Source organism: Callospermophilus lateralis, chromosome 3 (genome assembly GCF_048772815.1).
Source record: "Callospermophilus lateralis isolate mCalLat2 chromosome 3, mCalLat2.hap1, whole genome shotgun sequence".
NCBI classification, from domain to species: Eukaryota; Metazoa; Chordata; class Mammalia; order Rodentia; family Sciuridae; genus Callospermophilus; species Callospermophilus lateralis.
The window spans coordinates 108066017-108083804 of record NC_135307.1 but is presented as its reverse complement, the minus strand read 5'-3'; the positions used below and the strand labels follow the sequence as shown (position 1 = coordinate 108083804).

The 17788-nt window shown below is 40.3% G+C and overlaps 1 protein-coding gene and 1 non-coding gene across 4 annotated transcripts in view; both read right to left on the bottom strand.

Moving 5' to 3' along the window:
* Snx1 (sorting nexin 1) overlaps window positions 1-17788 on the bottom strand; it is a 46333-nt gene that overhangs the window by 6164 nt on the left and 22381 nt on the right. The window contains exons 3-15 of one of the 3 annotated variants that reach the window (XM_076850922.1): window positions 17161-17288; window positions 16606-16672; window positions 13108-13151; window positions 9905-10046; window positions 9144-9222; window positions 8376-8451; window positions 6423-6536; window positions 6112-6205; window positions 4628-4833; window positions 2112-2255; window positions 1515-1595; window positions 1031-1102; window positions 28-472 (exon numbers count right to left, since the gene is read on the bottom strand). In XM_076850922.1, the coding sequence (XP_076707037.1) occupies window positions 422-472; window positions 1031-1102; window positions 1515-1595; window positions 2112-2255; window positions 4628-4833; window positions 6112-6205; window positions 6423-6536; window positions 8376-8451; window positions 9144-9222; window positions 9905-10046; window positions 13108-13151; window positions 16606-16672; window positions 17161-17288 (1298 nt within the window). In that variant the 3' untranslated portion in view covers window positions 28-421. Of the gene's footprint in view, window positions 1-27; window positions 473-1030; window positions 1153-1514; window positions 1596-2111; window positions 2256-4627; window positions 4834-6111; window positions 6206-6422; window positions 6537-8375; window positions 8452-9143; window positions 9223-9904; window positions 10047-13107; window positions 13152-16605; window positions 16673-17160; window positions 17289-17788 lie in introns of those variants that run through there. The other 2 variants (XM_076850924.1, XM_076850923.1) reach the window with 2 other exon arrangements.
* LOC143395987 (U6 spliceosomal RNA) lies at window positions 15812-15918 on the bottom strand. Its single transcript, XR_013090890.1, has one exon. It is a non-coding gene; the product is annotated as a U6 spliceosomal RNA (small nuclear RNA).

The following is a 17788-nucleotide window of genomic DNA, read 5'->3' as shown; positions in this document are numbered from 1 at the left end:
AGCACCACCATTCTGAGTCATGTGACCTGATTTTAAAATATTTTATTACATAATCTTTTCATGGCACCATCAGGAGTAACAGAAAACGTTATTCCCAGTTCCTAAACCACATCCTGAAAAATATACATTTGTATTTATATATTTATAGCAATACTTTATAGCAATACTTCACCCCTATTCCATAATCCACCACCTACTGTCGTCTTTTGCTTAAAGCAGGAAACTATTCTCTTAGGTAAGAAAATATATATGGAAGCTAAATGAAATATTGGTTAGAGTAACTGGGAACAGTTTGGTCACAGGGGCAGGTAGGAAGGGGCTAAGTCCAGCCTAGGCAAGATGCATCACTGGAGTCCATCAAAGGAAGGACAGTGTATAAAAAGGCAGCGTCACACAGGTAGGCTCTGGTATCCTTGGTCCATTAGGAGATGGCCTTTGCCTCAGGAAGGAAGGCTTCCCAGTACTTTGCCAGCTGCAAAGAAGTGGGGGGACAGTAAGCAAGTACCCCCATGTAGTAGCAGGGCCCAAGTTAGTCTGGGAGGGAGCAAGCACCTCAGCCACCCAAATGAAGGTGTGCTGAGCAGATGCAGAAGCCATAACATTATCTTCCTCTTCCTCTATTAGCAGGAGCATCTGTTTCTGAGTCCCAAGTGGAAGGGAAGTCTCTCTCTAAAGACAATCTTGGTTTTGCCCTGAAGGGTATACTCCTAGAGGCCACAGTTTTGCCCAGCTGTTAACTTCTCACAATAAGGCCATTCCATACTGATTGAGGTCTCAGCCTCAAGAGGGCTAGGTGGTGCCACAGAGTTGCCCTTACTGGGAGAGAAGTTAATCACAGACTTAGGGCAACACAATCGATCCTCCAGTCAGATGTTCTATGCTGGAGTAGCAAGGCCAATTTTCTATTATTAACTATAGCAGGGACCCTCCCTCAAAGCAGGACCTGCCCATTTTGTCATTTAAGGCCCAAGTAGGGATCTGACCCCTGGAGTGGGGAGTAGGGGACAAAGTTCATACATAACTTACATACCTGCTGCTGTGAATACAGGAGTGTCTCAAGGTACTTGATCACGTGGTTTTTGAAGTCCTTGGATTTCTCTTTCTATAGGAGACAGGAGTCTACACTAATCATCCAGACAGTTGCTCCTTCCCCTTTTGATAGGATGGTGGTGTTTATTGCTGATCAAGGCCAAACATAGCCTCCAAAAGTAGAGCCAGCAGCTGGAATAACTACAATTTCCAGCCAAATCGTCTCTGCTAATGCTCTGCAAAGCTTTCTTGGAGGACAAAGGATGAGCAGGGGAGGAGTAAGAATGGGGGCCCAGAGGGTACATGGCAGAAACAAACTGTTTTGTATCTAATGCTCTGATCTGGCAGTAAGTTTAAGGGAGCTACCATGCCTCAGGAACAAATGCACATATGAGCACACACATGTACACCCACAAGCACACAGAAGGCCTTGTCAATTCACAAGAACTACACGCTAAGTTAGAAGTTAGACTCTTCTAGCTTACCTCAAACCGTATCACTTCTTTTCGGACCACTGTTGAAATCCTTTCAAAGTCCCTTTCATACTGAGTCACCCGAGACTCCCACTGTGAAGAAAAAGCAAAGAAAGGATCGTTTAAGTCTTTACATTTGGTCAGAAATTCCACATGAGACCTCAACTGATTATTATCTTCAGCAAAAGGTTACTTCTGGGGCTGCTGAGAAAGAGATGCCATGTGTTCCAGACCAAGCCTGGTCTTTGAGGAAGCTCTGGTACTGCAGCAGCTTCTGATTTAGTTCTTACCAGCAGTGCCAGAAGTGCTGCCCACCCCGCCACACCTCATTTAATTCTCACCAGGGCACCATTTTTGCATCACCTAAGTAGCCATACCAGGATCCCCTACCGAGACTCTGATTTGGCAAGTCTGGGTAGAGTGGGAAGAGAAAAGAGTCAGGCCTTAGGGCAGGCCTGCAATCACTCTGAGGCTTACCCAGAAGACAAGGCCCTTTAATCTCAATTATCTTTTCTGCCTGCTGAGGGGTTCCAAACATCTGGGTGGAATGAGACCAGGCTCATTCAGAAGCCAGAGAATACCCTGGCAAGGCTGCCTTAGGAAACTCACCTCTGTGATCTCATCCTTGGCCTGCTGTAGCTTGTCAGGCTTGTTGGCCCACAATAGCCGAGCCTCAGCCTCTCGCTTCTTCTGCAGCATGGCTTGAGCATCCTGCCAGCGCTGCCATGTCTTCATGCGCTGGTCAAAGGCAGCCTGTAGGGGTAGGGGTTTGGGAGGAACACAACCAGCTGTTCAGGAGCTCTGCTAGGTCTGCTTTGTAGGGAGGCTCTCCCAGCAGCTGTGCCAGGGAAGGACTGAGCAAGGGCAGGTTCTGCAGCCACAGTTAGTGCCCAGCTGCAAAGTTTAATATCTAGAAGCACAAGCTTGGGTAATATCCTCTCCGAGCTTTCAGTGGGCCAATGCCATGCTGCTTCATGCTACTTCCGGGATTGGATGGCTGGGAGCACAGTAGGTGGCCTGATGCCAGTGATGAATACTATGACTTCCCAAATGCCTCCCTCAGAAAAGTGAGTCCATGAGACTACACATTTTCCCTGGTGCCAGAATTTAAGAATACAGTGGCAGTGAAACACATGATCCAGTTCTCACTGAACTTATCTTCTATTGGAAAAAGCCATCATTGTATTAACAATCACAAACACATACAAGTATGCAGAGTAGCAGGAAAACAAGCAGGGTATTTTAACATAAAGCTTGCTTAGCTTTGGAGATATGTCAGGGAAATCTAACCCAAGGAAGCAAACTTTCAACTGACGCTTAAATAGCATACAAGATTAGCTTAAAATAAACACTTATAACAGGACACTCTGCTTACATCTCAACCACACACTCACCTTCTCTAGGCAATCAACGCTGCCAAAAAGCTCCCCAAAGTCTACTTGCTGGTTTTCCCTATTTCCAATCCCTTGAACACAACCAGCATTTCCAGAGAAGGGCAGTTGTTGATTTAACCAAACTACCACCACTCCACATTCGGGTTTGTAGACCTCAAGAGACAGCACAGATCAAAGTGCCTAGGGCCAAACTCCCAGCCCTGTTCCATTAGTTCCCCTTTCCCTACAAAAGTTCCCTGTACATTCCCTAGGCTTCCTTAACATGGGCCTTTGCCAAACCTGAACATTAGGGAGTACAAAGCCATCAAATTCACCTTCCTCAGCATAATTACTGCTGATTGCCTGCAATTTCTCAGGCAATTTCATATCCAAGACTCAAACCAACAGTGGGCTAGCAGTAGTCTAATTCTAGGTTCAGGGAAGGGCAGGAAAAAAAACCTGCTTGTCTCTCAAATCCCACAGAAGCTTATGACATAAAGTGGGAATATGAAAGACTCTGAGAAATGACCAGTCACAGTTCTATGCTCTAAAGCACACTTCCCCAGCCCCAGCCTGTGGAGCTCCAGGATAGCCTCCTCTGCCTCCTGTATATACAAGCTCAGCTGCCTGAGGATATCCAAATATTCTCCAGAGACCCCCATACAATGCTCCTCTCAGAAAGCTTCCCCCAGACAAAGCCCTTCCCTGAGATGGCTCTCCAATCTAAGTAGTCTGACCAGTTCTAAGAATTCCATAGCAGGTTATTTTTCAAGCTTCTTATCACTCTGGAGTTAGGAGCAAACCAAAGACCAAAGGGAGAGGACAATGAGCAGTCTCACAGGCTATATTAAGCAACTCTACTGTAGAGGAAGTGAGAGTCCTAGGAGCATCTCAGCTCTTGACAGAACACAGAAGCTCCCTAGTGGGAGATATGTTGGGGATGGGGAGTCGGGGGTGGCACCATTCCAACTCAGAGGCTCAGACATCCTGATCCCAAGCTGAATCAGGCCCTTATAGGGTAGGCACAAGGCTCTCTCTTAATTCTTTCCTCTGTTTTAGAGGCCATGCGAGAGCTAATACCACTGCCCAGTCAAGCTTTCTTAATTGCTCTGAGAGGTCATGGGAAACCAGACTGCCCTGGTCACCAGGAGAAAAAGTGAGGTGTTTGATCTGAGGGGCAGGCTGCAGTGTTGTTACCAGGGTGGTCAGCACAGCACAGGGAGGGCTCTGGTGAAACGCTCTCTCAGACCACTGGCCACACTCCTCCATGCAATACCAAGCCAGTTCTGTGTAGTTACCTGACTGCCCACATTGGAGGGACAAGTGGAAGCCAGCAAGAGCTCTTATCAGGGCAAAGCCACCGCTTGCTGTTAAGAAGGCAAAGACCAAAGGACTGAGGAAGTCACTGCTCCACGGAGCCAAGACAATAGGTCTATAATAACCCTTGCTTGAAGGAAGGAGCACAGAGGACACTGTCCTTCAACAACAGGGGAGAGGCTATTTGGAAATTCAGGAGTGATCTTTTTTCCAAATTCATCTAGGAAATTGGCTGTGGGCCTCAAAACAACTCAAGAATATTTGACTGAGAGTCAAACAGATTGCTTGGTTGGTAGGATACCTTCTCTTATAATAGTAGAAAAAGTTATACCTATTTATAAGCTATAATGAGATGAAATTTCTTGAGACAAAGAAGAGCAAAGAAAATAAAAATTAATCAAGGGAGGAGAAAGAGAAAAAGAAACAAAAGCTTACTCGGACTATGGCCAGGAGGCGAATATAGTCACTCAGGAGTTCAGCAAGGAGGAAGAAGTCATTGTTGGCCTGTTCCTGGTGAAGCTGCTCAATTTTTTCTTCCACCTCAGCCAGCTGGGAGAGTGCCCGTGACAGTGCCGTGTTGTCCTCGGAACTCCCAAGCATGGCTAGACTCTTTGCAAACTGGGCTGTGTGCAGTGCTAGCTCTGAAAGGAGGAAAAGATGGCAAAGGTCCCTCTGATCTCACAAGGAAAATGGACAAGTCACTTGACCTTGCATGGCATGTTTTAGCAATTATTTTCCCTGCATATCCAGCAAACGAGGGCTCCTATAATCTAGTTACCTATAATACACTCAACCGTATTCAGAAAGTGAAGGGAAAATGTCCTGATCACAGAACAGGAAGGAGAGGCACCTGCTAACATACATTCCAGCAGATGGGCCTACCTGAAGGAAGCAGTTTCAATATTCCTGGAGAACACCAAGGGCCAGTTAATACAAATGGGCCAAAGGAATAAAGGTGTTTTGTTGTTGTTGTTGTTTATATTTTGGTTGGTACTAGAGTTGATCCCAGGGTCACTTGACAACTCAGCCACATCCCCAGCCCTTTTTATTTTTCATCTTGAGACAAGGTCTTGCTAAGTTGCTGAGGCTGGCTTCATACTTTCAATACTCCTGCCTCAGCCTCCCATGCTGCTAGGATTACAGGTGTGTGCCACTGTGCTCAGCGAATGATGCTTATTTTTATGTTAAAGCTCATGAACTATGTCTACATGCAAGAGATACATACTATTATAGTCTTACATGCTCTAGAGCAGAGCAAATCTTTTCTGTAAAGGATCATATAGCAAATACTTTACGCTTTGCAGGGCACATATGGTATAGCTGCATGTTCTTTTCTCTCCCATATCCTCCCTTTAAATGTGTAAAAACCATTATTAGCTCAAGGGAATAGGCCCCAGGGCCAGGTCATCATTTGCCAACCCTTACACTGGTCTCATGTTAATGGTCTTTCTTTTAGAATTCTAATTATCAATATGTTTAAGGCAAAGAAGGAAAGCTTTCCAAATTTGGAAAATTTCACTAGCTCTTAAGCAACTCCCACCAAAGAAAGATGAAAAGGGTTAGGAGGCATGTGATTTCCCTGAATTAACACAACCATGTAGCTGAAGCATGTGTAACTTTTTCTTGGATATCAGCCACAACTCAAATACTTTTAACAAAAGCCTTCATCCCAGGTCAATATGCATCTGGGACAGCTTCTCTGTACCTCTCTCAGGTAGAAAGTCCAGTGCCCACAGTGGCTGAATAAAGTTTCCTTCCAGTAGATGTAGGATTTATCTTTTTAATCAGAACATCAAGGACCAGGTGGGCTGAAAATTTCACCTTAGATGCCTGAGAGACTTGGGAACAGCATGCTCTCCCATCTCCAGCTCACTGGAGACAATTTCCCCTAAGTCCAAGTACATTTCGGAGGTGGTTACCTTTTCTGTGGTTGACAAGAGTTTCTACCACAGCATGTAGTTTCCTTAGGCGTTGTTCCTCACACTCTACTTCCTGGAGTTTCTCTTCAAACCACTGAAACACAAGGCCAAAGCTTCCATGGAGGTTACTTGCATGGGGGCAGAGCAGTCTTTCCTTGGCATTTTTTTTTTTTTTAAGGGACTGAATTCTTTTAAAGTTGTTTTTTAATTGAGAAAAACAGTCTCTAATCTCAGAAATTTCAGGAATACTCAGGGCTTCTGACCAATAAGTCTGAGAGGCAGAAGGAGCTGAGAGGTACAGGGCTACTCACAATGTCTGATTCATTCATCTTGATGGTCATTTTGCTGACTGCATCTGTGGCTTTGTTGAACATCTTGAGGAGACCAGCACCACTCAATGTCTGAGTACCAATGGCCCGTGGCAGCTACAAGACCAAGAAGGCGGGGATGGCAAGTTATCTGCTGCTCCTATTTTAGGTTCAGAAGAATTAGTATCCATCAGATGGCATGCCCAAAACTTGCCAAACTAATTATTTGAACTGTAAATTGTTGTTGTATTCTAAGGCAGTTACATCAATATATATACAACAGAAAAATCAAAGGACTATGTTAAAACAATTAGTAAAGTTTTCAGATTTTGATATTATTCATAGAAAAAAAGTAGACTGGGGTTGTTATGTGGCTAGGTGACCCCACATTTGAGACTGTCTGCCTACTCAGGTATGATCTGCTTAACTATCAAGCATACTTTTGTTAAGTCAAAAGTTCCTTTGCATTAGCACATGTTGCACACAAGTCTTGAGAGACTTTGAAGTTATGTTGTGATTTCATTTAAGTTTTCTGCATTAAACAAGTGTCCAATAATAGGAACATTATTTATTTGTATTAGGCTACTTTTACATAGTAGATTATGCTACAAAAGTTAGACTTTAGTGCTTAGCCCCTTATGGCAGTAATTCCCAAGTTGGGATCATTTTGCCCTCCAAGGGCACATTTGGCAATGTCTGGCTGCTACAGTTTAGGAGGAAGGGCTACTGGTATCTAGTGGGTAGAGGCCAGAGATGGTACTAAAACAATTTATAGGATAGTCCCCATAAGAATTAATCCAGCCCAAAGTGTCCACATTGACAAATCCTGTTCTATGGGTAAGGATGAGGCAGTGAAAAGGAAATACGGACTTAAGAATACCCAGGGGCAGAATTAAAAGAGTTACAACATTTGATTGAGAATTTTTCATTAATAAATTCATTTAAAGAAAAAAAAATGCTATATACTTAGAATTTTTGGTTATAGAGGTCAAAAGACAGCCTAATTGTGTCTTACTGAACCACCAGAGATCTATTTACTTTCTTCATTAAAGAAAATACTCTATGTGCAAATTAAAGAAAAATGTAAAAGTTAAAAACAAAATAGTAGTTTTATCCTGTTATTTTCTTTTAGTTTTCTGAGATAAAACACTATTTTTAAAAAATATTTTTTAAAAAACACTATTTTATCTAGAGCTTCTTCTGATCCTTAATGACTTGAGTTTCTACACCTATATTTATATGGTGTTGCATGTTTCAGTTTTTGTAACTTTTTAAAATTTATTTTTATATGGCACTGAGGATCCAACTCAGTGCCTCATACATGTGACACTAGTGCTCTACCACTAAGCTATAACCCCAGCCTCTGTAACTCTTTTAAAACATGCTTCCACATATTAGTATTTCTATATACTCTGTTTATGAAGAGAAAAAAGTATTGGTTATATTGTTAGCAATTGTATTCTGTTTATGAAGAGAAAAAAGTATTGGTTATATTGTTAGCAGTTGTACTGTCTCCAGTTTTTTACTATCATTACAATCATGAATAGCCTAGGCAAAGCCTGTAAAAAAGACTGTCCACTTGAATCCACACTTTTGCTACATGTCAAATTCTGAGGGTTTTGGTAACTGGTTTTTAACCAATGCTCCTCAACTCCTGCAACAAAATACACATTCAAGTGAGCCAACAAGTAACCTATAAAATATATGCCAAGGACCTGTCAAATAGATCTCTGGGTTGGTTCAGTAAGACACAATTAGGCTGTCTTTTGACCTCTATAACCAAATTACTTTTATTTCAAAGGCTGAAAGATACTTATAATTCTTGGGTGGTCACATAAAGCTAGGATGTATTCTGATGCTAGTCACGTTAAATACTCAGATATCTGGTGAATGAGGTGGTTTCATTTCACAAGGAGTAGATATAAATTATGAAATTCAATTTTGGACAATACTAACCTCTTCTTTTTCCAAAAACTCCCTGACATCAGGGTCCTGTAACATAGTAGGATGATTCACAACCCTTTGAAGGTACCTAAAGGGTAAAGAGTTATCATCTGGTTAGATGATCTGACCTCAGAAGGTTTTGGATAGTGCATTGCTAGCAGAGGCACCATATCTTTCACTACTTAAAATATTTATCCTCAGAGAAGGTACACAAATAGGACATTGCTTATAAGTACATTCAATTTCATGTTCTTCCCACTTCCAAAAAGGGACAATAAAAGAACTACTCAGAAAGAGACCAAAGAACCATTATTCATATTTGATTATTAAAGAAAATGAATATGATTGTTCATCAGGACGGAGACAGAAAAGAAGATGGTTTGTGCCCAAGAGTGCGAAATAAGAGATTTAGAAAAAGTCAGGGATGACATGTAGGTGTGACTCTTTTTTTAGGGAGGGGTATCGGGGATTGAACTTGGGCACTTGACCACTGAGCCACATCCCCAGCCTTATTTTGTATTTTATTTAGAGAGAGGGTCTCAATGAGTTGCTTAGCACCTCACTTTTGCTAAGGCTGGGTTTAAACTTGCGATCCTCCTGCCTCAGCCTCCAGAGCTGCTAGGATTACAGGCACGTGCTAATGCGCCCGGAAAGGTTTGACTCTTTAATACAATCAAATTTCATGGCTACTAACTCAAGCAAACATCTCATAATTAAGTCTCAATTTCAACTTCTTACTTGTTTTCAAGTTATTCAGAAACATGTTTGTATGGCACCTACCTTTCTAGAGCAGCCCTCCGTTTTTCAAGAAATTCTGCAGAGGAAGAATCTTCCTTCCCAACTTTCACTTTTGTCATTCCTAGAATGGAATTTAAAAAGCAAAATAACCAGAAATCATGAAATGAATAAATCTATTTTATTTTATAGGTACTGGGGATTGAACCCAGGGAGATCTCCACCACTGAGCTCCACCTCAACCCTTTTCATTTTTATGCTGAAGCAGGGCTTAAGGTGCCAAGGTTGGCCTCAAACTTGTAATCCTCCTGCCTTAGCTTCCCAAGTCATTGGGATCACAGGGCATGCCCACTGCCTTTGCCTGATAAATTATTTTAAAGTTACAAGGAGGAAAGGCCTCAAGGATAGCACTAAAAAACACAACCAAAAACCACTCTGTGAAAGGTTCTTTACATCAGAGTTATTTTTTTTAAACTAGTTTCCAGGGCTATGGTTGTGGCTCAATAGTAGAGCACCTGTCTAGTAGGTATGAGGCACTGGATCTGATCGTCAACACCACATAAAAATAAAGGTATTGTGTCCATCTACAACCAACCAACCAATAAATGAAGACACAAGACATTAACAAACTAAGCTAAAACCAAAGCACCCTATTGTACCCAAGGAAAGAGAACGGTCAAAATATGCTATTTCTCTAGACTTCAAGTGTTCTATACTATTAATAGAAGTAGTCATATACTACAGAGTAAATTCATAATAGAAAGACAGTAAAGGAAAAAAACCCAAAAGAAAGACCTCAGGCTTACCTATTAGGCTCTTCTCAGGTGGAGGAGGGACAATGAAACCATTCTGAGAGTGTTTCTCTGAAAGCTTCTCATAAAGACCCAGAAAGTCACTAAATCTTCTTTTCACTGCAAACTGTTTACTTCTGAACATTGGTAGGCTCGTCTTGGGTACAGAAAACACACAAGGTGATTTTATTCCAAATACAAGATGAATGATTATCTTGAGAGCCATCCAGCTGACATCAAATGACTCCATTTCCCAGCTCCTTGCCCTTTAACCACCTAGCAAATAATTTTCTCTGAGGCACAGACAATCTTGTTTGAGCTATCGTCTACTTTGGCAGTCTGGACGTCTAAGAACAGCTCAGAATAATGATTTTAAATGCAAAAAAAATATATAATATATAGGACTACAAAGGAAACCAACTAAATTAAAATATAGCTTCATTCCTAGATTAAGAATACTTGCTCTAAAGAAATAATGTTGAATTCTAGTTTAAAGGCATAATTCTACTCTCCCCAATACTGAGTTTATCCTTTACTGGTCTTCAATAAACATTTCATCCTTTATTGACTCATGTAATAAGGTATTAGTTGCTGGAATTAAAGCAGACAGGGGCTGGGGTTATGTGTCAGTGGTAGATTGCTCGCCTAGAACGCATGAGGCACTGGGTTCAATTCTTAGCACCACATAAATGTAAAATAAAGATATCGTGTCCACCTAAAACTAAAAAATAAATTAAAAAATAAATAAATTACAGCAGATAAACTAAAAAAATGAGACTAATGAAAGAATATTTCTAAGAGGGGTAGGGAGGAATCAGATGATATGTCTAAGCTGTAGACACTAACCTCTGTAGTGTCACAGGATCTCGAGCTCACACAAGACAGGCCAACAGCAGTAAAAAGACAATACAAAGGAGAGTGAGAGTAAAAAAAGGACTAACCAGAGATGTAAAATTTAATAAGGATGGCCTAGCCAATTGCTGGCAAGAAAGTAAATCGATGGGAGCTTTTATACACTGCTAATAGAAGTATTAATTGGTGTGTGTGTATTTTTTTTTATACAAATTGGGAGTTAACAAATGTAAAAAAGGGCTGGGGATGTGGCTCAAGCGGTAGCGCGCTCGCCTGGCATGCGTGCGGCCCAGGTTTGATCCTCAGCACCACATACAAACAAAGATGTTGTGTCTGCTGAGAACTGAAAAATAAAATATTAAAAATAAAAAATATTTTTTAAAAATGTAAAAAAAAAAGTTTGTATTCCTTCAATTCAACATCTGCAGTACGTATGACAAAGGGAAACTATTCCTAGTTAATGTACCCTAGAGAAACTCCTCCATGGGTATGCTAGAGACATGCAAGAAAGTACAGAGTTCATAGAAACAAAAACTGGAAACATGTTTCATGACAGGAAAACAGATATACTACCACACAATGGACTAACTACAGCTATGCCCTATAAGAATGGTTTTGAGAAACAATGCTAAGTTTAAAAGTACTATTTTCAGCATGATGTATGTACTTTCAATACTGGGGATTGAACCCAGAACCTCATGCATAATAGGTGAGCATTCTACCACTGAGATACACCCCCAGCCCTTTTTATTTTTTACTTGGAGATTCAGTCACACTACATTTCCAAAGTGGCCTTGAATTTGTAATTTTCCTGTGTAGCCTTCTGAGTAGCTGGAATGAGCAACTGCACATAGCATGATAGTATTTTTATGCAATTAAAAATGAAAGCAAATTGGTATATTATTCAGAGATACATATATAAAAATTATATTTGTTTATTTATTTAATAGTACTAGGGATTGAACACAGAGGCGCTTAACCACTGAACTACATACTCAGCCCTTTTTATTTTATTTTTTCGTTTTGAGACAAGGTCTCAGTAAGTTGCTGAGGCTGGCTTTGAACTTGTGATCCTTCTGTCTCAGCCTCCCAGGCCAATGGGATTCCAGGTGTATATCTCTGTGCATGGCAATTAAGATTTTTTATAAAGGGAAAAAGAGAACTCAGGAGAGTGGTCACCTCTAAGATATGAGGAGGAGACATGACAGGGAGAAACATGAAGATACAGTCAATGGTACTCTTCTTATAACTGATTACATGTTCTAGGCTTAATTTTATTTTGCTTTATAACTTGTATAAACATTACGTAAGTTTCATTTTAGTTTTATTTTTGAGACAGAGTGGTCTCAAACTCCCTGGCTCAAGTGATCCTCCTGCCTCAACCTCCTGAGTCATGGGTTACTGGCATGCACCACCATACTAGACTGTTATGCAAATAGAATTATATTAAATCTGCCATTCCAGGATTTATTGCTAAAATACATCTGTATATTAAAAAGTAATACCAGACTTGAAGGGAAAAAAAAAGTTAAAGTATTAAAAGCAGCTCTCTATTAAAAACCTAAGAAGAGCTGAGGTCTTTGTTGTGGTACTGAGGATTGAACCCAGGAGTGCTTTACCACTGAACTACATCCCCAGCCCTTTTAAATTTGTTTGTTTGTTTGTTTAAGTCAGGGTCTTGCTAAGGTGATGAGGCTGACCTAGAACTTGAAATGCTCTTGCCTCAGCCTCCCAGTCTCTGGGATTACAGGGATATGCCACTGCACTGGGCTCAACTGTTTTTTATTTATTTTTTTTTTGGTTGGTTTGTGGCACTAGGGATTGTACTCACATTCTAGGTAAGCACTCACACATGCTAGGCAAGCATATTACCACTGAGTTATGCCTCAGCTGTGCCCCCACCCCATCTTTTAAAAATTATTTTGAGATAGGGTCTCACTAAGTTGCCCAGACTGGCCTCCAACTTAGGTTTCTCCTGTCTCACCCTGCCAAGAAACTGTGATTACAGACATGTGCCATCATAACTGGTTGACCTCAGAATTTCTAAACAGGTAAACTACTCTTGGCTTGGAGAAGCCCATGAAACTAGCTCCACACCACACAGTTCCTAAGGGGAATGGGGATAAATCAGATACACGGCACATCTTAATAAAATTTAACAACATTTCACACTGAAATGTTAGACATCTGGAATAATGATGGAAAGGCTCAGTGTGGAGTATCCAGATAAGGTTATCTTAGTATAAAAGGGGATTTCTAAACATGAGGGGAAAATGTGGGCAAAGAAACCAAAAGATACCCAGAATAATCTGAATGATGACCTTGGTATGAATGGTGCGGTAATAAGCAGGGTCACTGGGACTCACCTGTGTTGTAACTTTGTAGGCCACATAGGCATTCATACCATCCCCTGTGGGAGAACAAGAAAGCAGAAAGGATTATCCTTTAAACCAAAGCAGTGTAAATTCAGTAACATTTAACCAGGAATCATAAGCACAGGAACCCTACAAAAAAAGGATTTGTTTTAACTCCAAGCTTTACATGTGATCCTAGAATCCAGTTCCTACTTTGCCTCAGGGCCTCTATGGCATATATAATGCTCCCTACAGATGCTGGCTGGGCCCCAGTCTGAGTTAGACAAGAGAGTTAGCCTCCTGTTCCAAAACCAGGCTCCATTTATACCCTCCACAAAGCAGCACTGGATACTGACAATCCATCAGTTGTTACCATGCCAATATTTGGGCTGGTTACACACATCTGTCCAAAACCAAACAATTCTCTTGCTGTATAAAGCAAGAGGAGAAGGAAGCAACTGATGTAAAAGGAAACAAATAGTTCTACCCTAGGCTAGCTCTGGGCTTGGTTTGCTCTTTCAGAAATACAATCATGGCCCCCTCCACTGGGACTGGGGGACACTGACCTCTCTGATCTAGCATATTCACCCAGAGTAAAGGGCCTGGCAGGAAGACACTTGGGCTGCCTGATGTCACAAAAATCTCCCTTTCCTGAGGAATTATTTTTATGAAAAAGCCTTTGATTGTTAAATAATCTGGGATTCAAGCAACTGTTTTTCTCTGTGGTAGTGTTCTGACCTAGACCACTTAGGGAGATAAAGGCACCATTGACTCCTTAAGCGCTGAAAAGACATACATTGGAATCCACAGAGTCACAGCTCCAGTGCTGGACCATGGCATCTTGGGTTGGTTTTGTCCCCTTCCTCCCTTGTCCCTGGATTCCTCCCCACATCAAACAGGAAAGCCTAGGTTAATGATTAGTTCTTGCTTAAACTCCTGAATTAGTTCTGGGTGGGGGTCAGGGGAAGAAGGAGCAGTACTGGATCAAAAGGTCACATACAACAACTTGGTTTCAAAAAGATGGCTGGAAATGCACAGAGTGCACAGAGAAGCTGGAGATTATACAGGACTAGAGGGCAGGCCTGCTCTATCTTCTCAACATCTAACAAATGAGTAATGTACAAAACAGAAATTAAGCTAATTTAAGCTAAGCTTTAGAAATTGTTTTATGCTGATTACCACACCTTTAGTTCTCTTCTAAGCCATTTGTACTACATTACCTAATATTACTAAGGATATTCACCACTGGAAGGAAAAAAGCTAAATTTACTTTATAGAAATATATTCAAAATTTTATTCACTGTTGAAGTAGTTATGTTCCAATGTCCAAAAGGCCAGTTTCATAATTTAGTGCCAGCATGATCTTCAGATACTCTGCCTATGTGTCAGCCACTTTTACTAAGGTAATATGTGTGAAAAAAGACATACTGTTTACATATGGACAGAGTACATAAGATGTGGAAATGGGGTAATAATACAAGAGTCTTAAAATTTATATAAATTTCTTAAATAATTTCTGAGAAGTAAAAATGGCATATATAAATTACCAAGTTCTAAAAAGAGTATCCTGGTCAAAGTAGGATTCTAATTTCTATAGTGGTGTGTGGGCCAAAGAAGCACATGTTGAATAAATAGCCCATACGTAAAGTTTTGTTAAAACATCAGACCCTGGGATATGGTTGTAGCTCATCGGTAGAAGCATTTGCCTGGTATGTGTGAGGCACGAGGTTCAATCCTCAGCACCACATAAAAATAAATAAATAAATGTTTTGTGTCCATCTACAACTAAAAAAGAAAAAAGGCCCTAATATGAATATGTTTTAATAAGTTGGTTTCTTGGCATCACATGATTAAGAATCCAGGGGGATAAAAGATTATTACCAAGAGTGATTTGTGTTCAAATAAATCTAATCCATAAGTCATTTAAATTATCCTACTGTAGGGCAAATTATGCCCCTCCAAAATGATATGTTGAAAGTCCTAATTCTTAGTACCTCAGCATGTGACCTTATTTGAAAACATGGCCTTTACAGATATAATCAAGTTAAAATGAGGACATCAGGGTGAGTCCTCCTCCAGTGTGAGTGGTGTCCTTATAAAAATAGGGAAAGTCAGATGAAGAGCTATACATGCATAAAGGAGAGATGATATGGAGACACTTAGAAAAAATGCCACGTGACAATGAAGGTAGACATTGGAATGAAATATCTATAAGCCAAAGAACACCTAAGGCTATAAGGATCTGAGAGAGAGGCATGGAATGAGACTTCACAAAATTTCTGCTTCTAGCTCTAAAAAAGACAAAAAGTTAGGAATTATATTTTTTCTTTTAATTATTACATTTGTCTTCTTAACCATATGAACATCACTCTTTGTTTAGGAGGACAAAGCTCTAAAATAGCCTTTTCTGTAAGGGACTATATCTGGCACAAGGAAAGTCAAGGTCTATTATTTTCTGCTAATACCACTCAAACCTGGGAGAGGGGAAAGTTATCCTAAAAATTCAAGTCTGGCCAAAGTTAAGTATTACCTTTTTTGAAAATCTAACTTTAGTTTGACCATGCTTAAACTTGGGTCCCTTAGTCTTTCATCTATGAGAATAGGATGCCAACTTCCCCATCTCATTTAGAATACCAACGCAAATGACAAATGTTACGTATAGCAAAAGTTTCAAATTTCTTGAGGAATTTTATTTTTTTAATTTTACTTTTTAAAAGTAAATATGGAATGCTTTGCGAATTTGCATGTCATCCTTGCACAAAAGCTATGCTAATCTTCTCTGTATCTTTCCAATTTAAGTATATGTGCTACCAATGTGAGCACCCATATCCCAGAATTCTAACATATATTTTAAACTACTTATATGGAATTTATGATCTAAAAATGGAGTAAAGGGTGGGGCATAATACTTGCCTAGCATATATGAGGCACTAGGTTCGATCCTAAGCAATGTATAAAAATAAATAAATAAGGAGCTGGGGGTGTGGCTAAGCAGTAGAGCGCTCACCTAGCATGTGGGAAGCCCTGGATTCAATCCTCAGCACCACATAAAAACAAATAAACACTAAATATTTTTAATAACTAATAAAACAATTATAAAAAATAAAAAGGGAGTAAATGGTCTTAGCAACTCTGAAGGAGAAGGTAATATTTGAGTTTTAAAAAAGGGATTCTAGGGGCTGGGATTGTGGCTCAACAGTAGAGTGCACACCTAGCACATTCGAGGCCCTGGGTTTGATCCTCAGCACCACATAAAGATAAATAAAATAAAGTATAAAAAATTATTTTTTAAAAAAAGGGATTCTAATAATATTTGATGTCTCCACTTTTTCTTCTTAAAGCACAGAAAAACTAAGTACTGTGTAACTGGTGTCTCTGGTCTTTGAAGTATAGCTAGGGTTATATTTTTACAGCTGGTTCGGCTCTGCAGGTAGCCATCCCCAAATTAGCTACCCACACTTTCTACCTGTCCCCATCCTAATATCACAAGGAGTCCCCAAGAGCACTTACCTATCTTCTCAGGATCAGTAATACCAACTGTCAAATCAAAGTGATCCTCCTGTTCTTCTTCCTCTAGCTTTTTAAAGAAAAAACAAGTCATGCGAGTTGATGTGAAATTAATTTTATCCATTACTATATATCCATATAATAAAATAAAGATATACCTTTCTATATATACATGTTCAGCTCTGTCCATTCCCAATAATTTCAGTGAACCCACAATTTTAAGTTGGGAGCCAGTTCACAGGTCTTTGTTACATCTATCCCCTTGAAATCTCATTTGGATGACAATGAATAACTACTAGATTTTGGAAGACTTGCCTCTTTCAGGCTAAGGAGGGAGTAAAGAAAGAAAGAAAGACTACATGAAAGCCTTTGTGCTGTCTTCTGGGTAACAGACCGTTTAAGAAAGGGTTCTTTACAGGATTCTAGCTGTCTAGTAATCACAACAGGTCTCCTTCAGGAATCATGTTTTCTCAAGGTTTATACTCAACTAACTTGAAACTAGTGACAACACAGTCCTAAAAATCCAAAAGCAACCAGACCAGTAGCATAGATTCTCACCTCCTCATAGCTTGGCTGGGGCTTAGAAGAATTTGTGGCTTCCTGTGGAGGAAGAGAAATGAGTGTTTTGGCTGGTACCGTCTTCTGATTATTTTGTGTGCTGTCCAGGGATAGCTCCACTGTGGCATCTGAAAACAGTTGATATTTTTAAATAAAGGTCAATAATGGGTCTTTGAAAGCTGAACTTCAGTTCAACAGCCTGACTCATAAGAACATCAGCAAGCACTCTTAAGTAAATACTTGGTGGCTCTCAGATTAAGAGAGCAAGAGTCACAAAATTTTACATGGATAAAAGGGAAAGAACATGAGGAAAGTGTTCTTTTAGCACAGCCTTATTAGTAGAGCAACTTCTCCTTTTTCTTTCCAACCACAACACTTGGTCACACTCTCCCATCTAGAATTTAGTCAAGAACTAGGAATCAAGCCAGGAGGTGGTGCAGGTCTATAATTCCAGCTACCTGGGAGGCTGAGGTGGAAGGATCAAAAGTTCCAGGCTGCTAGGCAAACTTAAAAAAAAGAGACCATTTCAAAATACAAATGTAAAAAAGAACTGTGATAAAGCTCAGTAGCAAAGCACTTGCCTAGCATGTGTAAAGCCCTGAGTTTAATCCCCAATACTGCAAACAAA